The sequence below is a fragment of the Buteo buteo genome, chromosome 7, assembly GCF_964188355.1.
Source record: "Buteo buteo chromosome 7, bButBut1.hap1.1, whole genome shotgun sequence".
Lineage (NCBI taxonomy): Eukaryota > Metazoa > Chordata > Aves > Accipitriformes > Accipitridae > Buteo > Buteo buteo.
In genome coordinates, this window is record NC_134177.1 from 32,681,516 (window position 1) to 32,690,826 (window position 9,311).

General features: G+C 46.4%; 1 protein-coding gene across 1 annotated transcript; it reads left to right on the top strand.

Moving 5' to 3' along the window:
- The first annotated feature begins 59 nt into the window (after positions 1 to 59).
- On the top strand, positions 60 to 7,724 carry DTYMK (deoxythymidylate kinase). The gene is made up of 5 exons (XM_075032288.1): positions 60 to 232; positions 785 to 893; positions 2,468 to 2,558; positions 4,746 to 4,943; positions 7,148 to 7,724. Exons 1-5 carry the CDS (start codon positions 103 to 105, stop codon positions 7,256 to 7,258), a joined length of 639 nt encoding a protein of 212 aa, XP_074888389.1. The 5' UTR covers positions 60 to 102; the 3' UTR covers positions 7,259 to 7,724.
- Positions 7,725 to 9,311: the final 1,587 nt, after the last annotated feature.

The following is a 9,311-nucleotide window of genomic DNA, read 5'->3' on the forward strand; positions in this document are numbered from 1 at the left end:
TCCGCCGCGTAGAGCGGCGCGGGGGGGGAACGCTGGCCGGGATTGGCCGGGCGGCGGCGGCGGCGGCGGAAGGGGCGGGCGGAGCGCGCCGGCGCGCGCGCTATGGCGGGCCGGCGTGGCGCGCTGATTGTGCTGGAGGGGGTGGACCGCGCCGGGAAGAGCACGCAGGGCCGCCGGCTGGTAGAGGCGCTGCGGGCTGATGGCCACTGCGCCGACCTCCTCCGCTTCCCGGGTACGGGGCCTGCCGACGCCCGGAGGGAACGGGGAGGGAGGGAGGGAGGGAGGGAGGAAGGAAGGGAGGGAGGGAGGGAGGGAGTCCCGCTAGGCCGGGCCGCGGCGCCCGGTGTGCCCCCCCCGCCCCCCCTGCCCTCCGTGGGGGTGCGGGGGTGCCATCCGAGGGCTTTCGTGGTACCCGCGGCCCCTGACCTCCTCCCACACGTGACAGACATACCCCCATCCCCGGACGGACTGACCTCTCACCCGTGACAGACTGACCCCACCCCGGACAGACCGATCTCCTCCCACCCGTGACAGGTAGACCCCCACGCCAGATGGACTAACCTTGTGCCACCTGTGACAGACAGATAGACCCTCACCAGGAACAGACCGATCTCATCCCACCTGTGACAGACAGACAGACCCCCACCCCAGACAGACTGATCTCCTCCCACCTGTGATGGGCAGATAGACCCCCAGACTGACATGCCCCCCAGGACAGGTGGACACCCCTTTGGCAAGAGCAGCTTGGGGCAGTGTTTGCTCCTTCTCCTCCTCTTTCCTACAGAGAGAACAACAGAGATTGGGCGGCTGATCAGCTCCTACCTAGTGAAGGAGAAGAACCTGGAGGACCACGCCGTTCACCTGCTTTTCTCCGCTAACCGCTGGGAACATGTGTAAAGACAATGTTTGTTAAGTTGTAAAAGAAAAACGCATGGTGCTGAATCCTCCCAGGGTTTTAGCTTGCAGTAGGTACTGTAGGTATGATCCTGTTTAGCAAGGGAAACATGGCTGGAAGCAATGTCTCAAGGACTCTTACAGCTTTGGATTTCATCTTAGATTGAATGCCACAGTTTGCTTTTTTAAAATCATTAGGTGTAATATTTCCAATCCCTGTGCTACACTAGATTCAAGAATTGGGGAGCTGAGACAGTACCAGTCTAGACTGTGAATGTACTTTCTTTCCTGAATGAAAAGATCTTGCTTTGCAAGGAGTTCCATATGAGTGACGTAGTGGTTAAGGAATCATGTCCAAACTTCCCCTCCAGCTGAAGGCTGCATTCAGCTGTAAGTGGCTGTCCTCTTTGCGTGTAGAGCTAGGGAAATTGGTGTCGGCTGTTGTTTTTACCTGGAAATCTATGTTGCAAAATGTTTTCATTTAAAAAAAAAAGCTTTGCTGATTCTGCTGTAGTGGCGACGCCAAGGAAGCTGGGAAAGCGTAAGGCAGATGAGTGAGCTGTAATAAGAAGTGTCATTGTTGTGAATAAAAAAATCCTTTTCTCTGAACGAGGCAGAGTGCTTCACAAATCTGCTGCACCACTGTCATGGTTTAACCCCAGCCAGCAACTAAGCACCATCCAGCTGCTCACTCACTTCCCATCCACCCAGTGGGATGGGGGAGAGAATTGTGGTGGGGAGGGGGGCAGGGAGTAAAACTTGTGGGTTGAGGTAAAGACAGTTCAATAGGACAGAAAGGAAGAAGGTAGTAATAATAATAATGACAATAATAAAAGAATTGGAATATACAAAACAAGTGATGCACAGTGCAGTTGCTCACCACTCACTGACTGATGCCGAGTTAGTTCCTGAGCAGTGATTCCCCCCAGGCCAGCTCCCTTCAGTTTATATACTAGATATGATGTCACATGGTATGGCATACCCCTCTGGCCACTTTGGGTCAGCTGTCTTGGCTATGTCCCCTCCCAACTTCTTGTGCCCCTCCAGCCTTCTTGCTGGCTGGGCAGGAGAAGCTGAAAAATCCTTGACTTAGTATAAACACTACTTAGCAACAACTGAAAATGTCAGTGTGTTGTCAACATTCTCAGACTAAATCCAAAACATAACGCTATATCACCTACTAGAAAGAAAATTAACTCTATCCCAGCTGAAACCAGGACAACCACTTAAAAAGGGAAGAGGACTTAAGCTGTGCATGTCTGACTAGAGTTCATTTGTGATCTTGCCTGTAAGCCGTGGAGCTGCCTAGAGCTGTGCCCGGCACTGGGGGATCCTGAACTTGGGCGTCTTGAAAGGGTATTGGCTTAATGTTTGCTAGAGGACAAAATACATTTAAATGGCTAGCCATGATCAGCATCACAGATAACCCTGACAGTGCTAATGATCACTGTTAATGATGACATATGTTAACAGAGAAGCACTGCCTCATGAGCTGTCTTTTAGATGAACTACTTTCATTTGTATCACTATAAAGGAGTGTAACTTTATTACTTTTCTCCCACATGGTTTTCAGACCATCAATGAGAGAGAAACTACATCAAGGGATCACACTTGTGGTTGACAGATACGCCTTTTCTGGAGTGGCCTTCACAAGTGCCAAAGAGGTGAGTGAGACCTACAGCAGCCCCTGCCCTTCTCTGTATTTGGGGAAGCAGCTCCAGTTAGAGGCCTGATATTGATGTAGGTGTGCATGGCCCAGGCTCCTCCCCTGGGGAAATGAGGATTGAAATCGAGGGATGGACGTTTCAGCTCAGGTATTGACATGGTCTGTTTTCCTGGGTCTTCTTCTTCCTCAGAAAGAGCAGAGAAACTCATTTGGTTACTTTTTGTAAATCTGGACAGACTCCTGGCTGCGGGGAAGCTGGCCTGTTTGGAGAATGATTATGCCCATTTACTTGAGATTCTCCACGCTTGCTCTGGCTGCTGGCCCACAAATTTGCAAAGAATAACAGAACCACGTATGTTGGAAGGGACCTGTGGAAGTCATGAAGCCCAGCCTCCTGCTCAAGAGTAGGTATAACGTCAAGCAGGCTTCTTGGGGCCACATCGAGCCAAGGTTTGAGTATCTCCAGGGATGTAGATCCACAACCTTTCTGGTCTCTTCTTTCAGTGTTTGCTCACCTTCATAGTAAAAATTATTTTCTTTATTTAGCCTGAATTTCTCACATTCCCACTTGTGCCTTTTGGCCTGTCTCTGCTTTCAAGACAAGTCAGCTCTGTCAGCCTCCTTTTGGGTCATTCTACACAGCTGTAAGATCCTCCTGAGTCTTGTGCTCATTGTTGTGCTCTGAGGAGACTGTTCCAGAAGATCAACCACCTCTCCTGGGTCTCTTTGCCTTCCACATGAGTTTCCTGGGCCATCCTGCTAAGAGATCCCTAATAAACAGAAATCTGCTGTCCTGAAGTCCACGATTTTGTTTGTCTTGCTGACTACTCTCCAGATTTTAAACCACTCTCTCATGTTCCCTGCAGCCAAGGCTATCCTTGAACTTTGTATCTTCAACCCGTTATTTCTTGCTTGTGAGTAACAAATCCAGCAGGGCACTTCTCACTGGCTTATCCGTCACCGTGCCAAGAATCTCTTCAGCATGCTCCAGAAACCTGGATTGCTTGTGCCCAGCAGATAGGCAGGTGCTTGAGGTCCTCCATGAGTACCAGGACCTGCAGTTGTGATCCTTTTTCTAGCCAGCTGTCTAAAGAATGTTCATCAACTCCTTCTCTTTAACCAGGCAGTCTGTAGCAGGCCTCACCCCAACATCACTGGCGTTACTCTGCCCTGGTTGTCCTACTTTCAGGTGAGCTTCTGTTATCATATCATCCCCCAGCCATTTCCTCCTGGCATCCCACCTTCAGTTCTCAACAGATTGCCAACTTTCCCCTGACATGCCTAGTTTAAAGCTCTCTTCACAGGCTTAGCAAGCCTCTTTGCATAGACACTCTTGTTGCAGTCTATCAGATGCATCCCATTCCTGCTCTGCAGCCATCAATTCTCAAAGAGCATCCTGTGGTCATAGAAGCTGAAGCCCTGCCTGCAACATCAGCTGTGCAGCTGAGAGTTGACCTACATTCATTCTTGCCCAAGCCCTTCCCCACTTCCTGGAAGGATTGAGGAAATCCTGGGCCCCCATGCCCTGCACCCTCACCTCCAGAGGCCCTCAGTCACTCTTGATAGATTTAAGGTCACCCTGATAGTATTGCTGGTGCCTGTGTGTATGAGTAGGAAGTGGACAAGCCTTGGTGGTCTCTCCACAAGATTGTGGATTCACGTGCCCTGATGGAATCTTCAAATCTCTCACCTAGATCCGGAAGTTGAAAACTTTGTCCTTGTGTCTGAGCTGAAATTCCTGGCTAGGGTGGGTATTTGAAAAGGAGTCTCCATGGGCTCAGAAAGATCCACACTAAAGCTGTGTGGTGTTCATATTTGGGAGCAGCTTTCTTTTGGACTGGTTGCAAGTTTTGGACTGATAATGGCTGTATAAACACTCAAAACATGACTTGGCGTTTTGCTCTGAGGGGCTCTGCAGAAGAGATGTTAAAATCTTTAGCTCTGTCCAACTTAAATGAGCACGAGAGGTGTGCAGCATCTAGCTAAACCTGGCCCCTCAAAATTAACAGGACTGAATTCCCACATGATAAGCCTTTTCAGTTTGTAGCCTGTGCTTAGTGTTTCGGGCTGCATCTCCTCTCTTTGGCTGTTCCTTTCCCACCCCACTCTCTAGCTAACCTGCTTTTTTCCCCTTCTTCACATTCCTTTCTTTCACCTCAAACTTGCTTGTCTTTGTTTGGGACAGAACTTCGGCCTGGACTGGTGCAAACAGCCTGACATTGGACTCCCAAAGCCAGATCTGATTCTGTTTCTTCAGTTAAGCCCGGAAGAAGCAGCAGAACGAGGGAACTTTGGAAATGAACGTTATGAGAACAGCTCCTTCCAAGAGAAAGTTCTACAGTCCTTCTATCATCTGATGAAGGACAAGACATTAAACTGGAAGGTAAGGAAACAACCCTAACAGGCCTCTCATAGACCAGGGTGGGGGTGTCTCACGAGAGCTCCCAAATTGTGCCCATCACATCCCTGTGGTCCCCCCTTCTGCTTCTGGTCAGGGGGACTCGTTGGGGATCAGCCAAGTGCACTGTGGTCTGTGGCAGAGAGGGCACTTCCCCATTCCAGGACACCCTATGGGACCCTGTTGGAATGGGGGGAAGAATTTTGGTTGGTTGATTTGTTTTCTAAAAGAGCTTTCTGGAAATCATTCTCTTTCTTAAAGATAAGCTGACAAGCCTGGGTAAAAAGCAGTGGGACGCACAAGGATTCTGGAATTGCTCCTGCAGCTTGTAGACACAATACTGATGATCACCTTCCTTCTCACATGGCCAGTTTCCATCAGCATTTGCTGTCTGAATGCTACCAGAAGTCTCTCCAAATACATGATCTTTTTTTGTTCCACCCTGCTGAATTGCTTTTATTTCCTGTTCATCCCTTGGAGCTGTTTGCAGAGGACTGCGCAGTCAGCAGCCTTATCCCAGAAGAGGAAGCGTTCCCCATTTATCCTGTGTGTAGATCATCTAGGCTGAGGTTTTCTGGTGGGGGCATCCTTTTTACCATCTCCATCACCCTGTCAGTGCTCGATCATGAGATATGGGCAGCATCTTCTGCTTACTCTGTAGCTTTCACGCAGATATAGGACACAGGTTATGGATAAGTTACTAGTCACCAGAGGCTGGAGATTGTACAGATTTGTCAAATGAGCTGACTGTGTAAGGTAAAAGTAATTCTTCACAGCCTGTTTCAGGTAAACATCGTTCTCTAACATGAAAGAGTTTTTGTGTACTATTAGAACCTGAAGGACCTAAATGTACAACAATCACCAGACTAGGACTTTTATTCCAGTAAATGTTATGCTAGGAAACTACCTTCCCTACATCACAACAACTGGAAAAATAAGCTGACAGAAAACATGTACCATAGCACAAAATGCAAAATAATTCATTTAACAAAAATAAGCATGCTGTCATATGAGATGATATGGAACTTGTGTATAGTCTGTAAAATGTGATTTTCTTCCGGAGATTCCAGCAGTGGACCACGTTTCTCTTATTACTTGTCTTGTTATTTCTTTTGTTTTCTATTCATTGGTTGAAAGGAGTTTTCACTTAAAGCAACACATGTGTTTAAAATATCTCAAAGTGCATAACTATCAAACAGATAAATATCAGAATAGATGATGAAGAGGCATCCCTGAAATGAGTGTGGAAATCCAGTTTCAGTACACATTAAAGTTATAGTTAGCATTCTTGTCTCTTTGCCCCTTGGTATCAGACAGAATAACAGATATCAAACGTTGCCAAAGAACAGATTAGTCCAAGGCACAAAATGCAGCTCAGTACCATCAGTTACACAAATAAATTGAGATCAGCAAGCTACTTGATGATACTGTGTGAGCACAAAGGTGGGGTGCTGACTGTGGTGCAATGAAAAGGCTACCATTTCATCATGAAGTCTATTTATTGCATATCCTCACAGCCTGCTCTTTCTCAGCAGTGCTGTGCGGGCCAGTGTTGCATAGGTCACTGTGATAAATCTGCACCTCTCTACATCTTTTCACCAAATCCTTTCTTCACCTTGGTCACTCCCTGAACCACACAGGAGCAATGCTGCTATTCTTTAAACATCAGCCTAAGGATCACCAGCATCGTATAGCTCTACCACCATTACTGACCTCAGCTTGCAGTATTTTAAAAAAACCCACAACCAACAAATCTGAAACTGGAACATCACATGATAGATTTTGAGAGGTTCCTACTATCATGGGTGGAATTTATTTTCAAGAACCACTGAAGGATCAATACACTGATGTTTCTGGGGGACTACAGTACAGGATGAAGAACGTTTACGTGCCTTTATGTCACATGCCCCAAAGACTGTCAGCAAACTACAGGCAGCAGCAGCAGTTTCTTCTGTTTCCCTTCATCCAGCCCCACATCTACTTCTTAAATGTCTGTTCCTAAATAAAACAGATTTTTCCAATTCCACTCCAGAAACAGTGCACAGGAGGTGTAATTAGCTCATTTCACTGCTCATGAATAGTAACAATACTGAGTAACAGGAAGAGCAGATAAAACAGCAAGGTGAGTTTTTCTCATTTGGTGGTGTTAATCAAGTAACATGTTTCTGTATTTTTTGTCTTGGAAACAGACAATGGATGCTTCAAAGAGCATAGAAGACTTGCACAGAGAAATCAAGACCGTTGCAGAGGAAACCATGCAGGAGGTTCAGAATAAACCTTTGGGAGAACTCTGGAAATAAAACTTTATACAGGTTATTCTTTTAGACCTAAGGGAAAACTCACGTCTTGGATATTCCTCACTTGGATGATTCCCCTACATCACCTTCCACTAACTACAGCTTAGATCCCATGTAGTCTTCTGGGTCCAGCATGGTGCTGATGTCCTTGTGATTTTATCTACTCCTCCCCTCCATCCTGCATAGTCCCTTCTGTATTTTATAAATGAACATGCAATGAGCATGTAACAAATTCCTCAAAAAAAACTCCCAACCTCAAGCAGGAGCTCTTGTTCTAGCCCCAGTCCTGTGGTGCAGATGTGGGCATGGAGCCCAGGGCTGCCCCTGGACACAGCAGCAAGAGGCAAGTAACAGCCTTCCCAGTTTCAGGGAACTGCCACGTTTCTGATTTTTCTGCCTTTCTAGTAAATGCATTCCCTGTGCTGAAACCAGTTTGTAGAGGACTTGCTAATAAATTACTCTTCTAAAAGTTTTGCACAGGGCATTTTTTTTTCCCAGTACGATCATTTATCTTCTAGAAGGATATATGGGAGGTGAAAGTGCTGTGGTTCAGGCAGTAAATCCAGGGAGAGCAGTGTGCTACAGCTGTGAAATGAAGGGAGAGATGAATTCAAGCCTTCTCCCCAGCTGTCCAGTGAGAACAATACAGAAACTGAACTTCTATGAGCAGGTAAGAGTCTGAAATAGATGTATTAGCTCATAGCAAGGCCAGTTTGAAGAGTGAGTGGCACATAAATTATTTTAGACTGGTTGAGTTACTCCTGTGGCCAAGATCAGAGGAATAGTTATTTATTGCAATAAATAGTGCAATTTAAACAGCCTGGCACAGGCTGCCAAACCAGATCAGCTATGCATTGATCTTAGTCATCATTAGTGACCAGCAAACAACAATAAACTGGAATGTTAAACTGAACCATTTGCAAGGTGCACTGAGATACGGCGATTACCAGGAGAGTTAATGTCTCTGTCTGCTGGATAGTTAATTCGTCTTCTAGCAGTGTGTACTGGACTGATCTCCAAGCTGGACGATACAGAGACTAAATCCTGCTCTAAGTCTTAGAGAGAGAGGCAGATTGAACTGATCCACTAACAGGGAGAGGAAGGTAGATATTTAAAGCAAAATTGCTAATGCAAGCATCAGCCAAAATGGAAAAAAGCTGCTGTCTTCACTCTACAGCTACCTAGCACTTGGTAGCAGAAACACTCCTCATGAAGGAGCTGAGCACCTGTAATGCTAAATCAGGCCCTTCCAGCAACACTGGAAGAAGACAACACACAGAGAAATCATTTAATTCATATTAGCTTTAGGCTCCTGACTAAAAAGCCAGAAATACCTGTTAAAGATCTAAGAAAGCTGAGCTCACCTCTGTTATTGGGGTTGCATTAACACTCAGGTAAAATCTTGTCTGGCTAAGCTGTCCTTAGCCATAAAAGCATGAATACAAAACAAGTAGTAACTCTTCTTGTGTACAAATCAAGAGGGAGGTGCATCCCAAGTGACTAGCTCTCAACAAAAAAGGACCTGCCAGTGACAACAGAGGGTACAGCCTTCCGATTAAAGTGCTGTGTCCTGCTGTTCCACAGCAAAATAGGAAAAATGGTTATTGAACTGACTACACTTACTTCTGTAACATTTGCTACTGCAGAGCTAGTGCTTGAAAGGCTAGCTGGAAACTGATGCTATGAAAAGCTGTCAGTTAAACAGTGGGCATACAATCTTAAAGGAAACAAGTTTCACTTTCCACCTACCAATGCAAAAACTTTTGAGCGTCTGCTTGGCTCTTTCCCCTCTACCTCAAAAGCACACATGGCAGACACTCACCAAAAAAGTATGTCCTGTCTCTGAAGGGCTTACACCGTTTTAGATGCAGAGAGATGCTGTTGTGCTTAAAATTCAAGTAGCAGAATTGCTATGGAAGTGTTTTTTCCTTTTCTACCAGCATGTCTGCGGGTGCTCACCCTCTGGGGTAGGAACATTAACTTGGCAGTCCCAAGCAGCCAGCAGCTCTTCTATCGGATACACCAAAAGGAAGATAAAGTCACCATTGCACAGTTT

What these genes read in the sequence shown, in the direction of transcription:
- DTYMK (XM_075032288.1), top strand. Translation starts at nt 103, where the DNA reads ATGGCGGGCCGGCGTGGCGCGCTGATTGTGCTGGAGGGGGTGGACCGC. An exon ending in CGACCTCCTCCGCTTCCCGG is followed by an intron (nt 233 to 784) that starts GTACGGGGCCTG and finishes TCTTTCCTACAG; the next exon opens with AGAGAACAACAGAGATTGGG. An exon ending in ACAAGACATTAAACTGGAAG is followed by an intron (nt 4,944 to 7,147) that starts GTAAGGAAACAA and finishes TCTTGGAAACAG; the next exon opens with ACAATGGATGCTTCAAAGAG.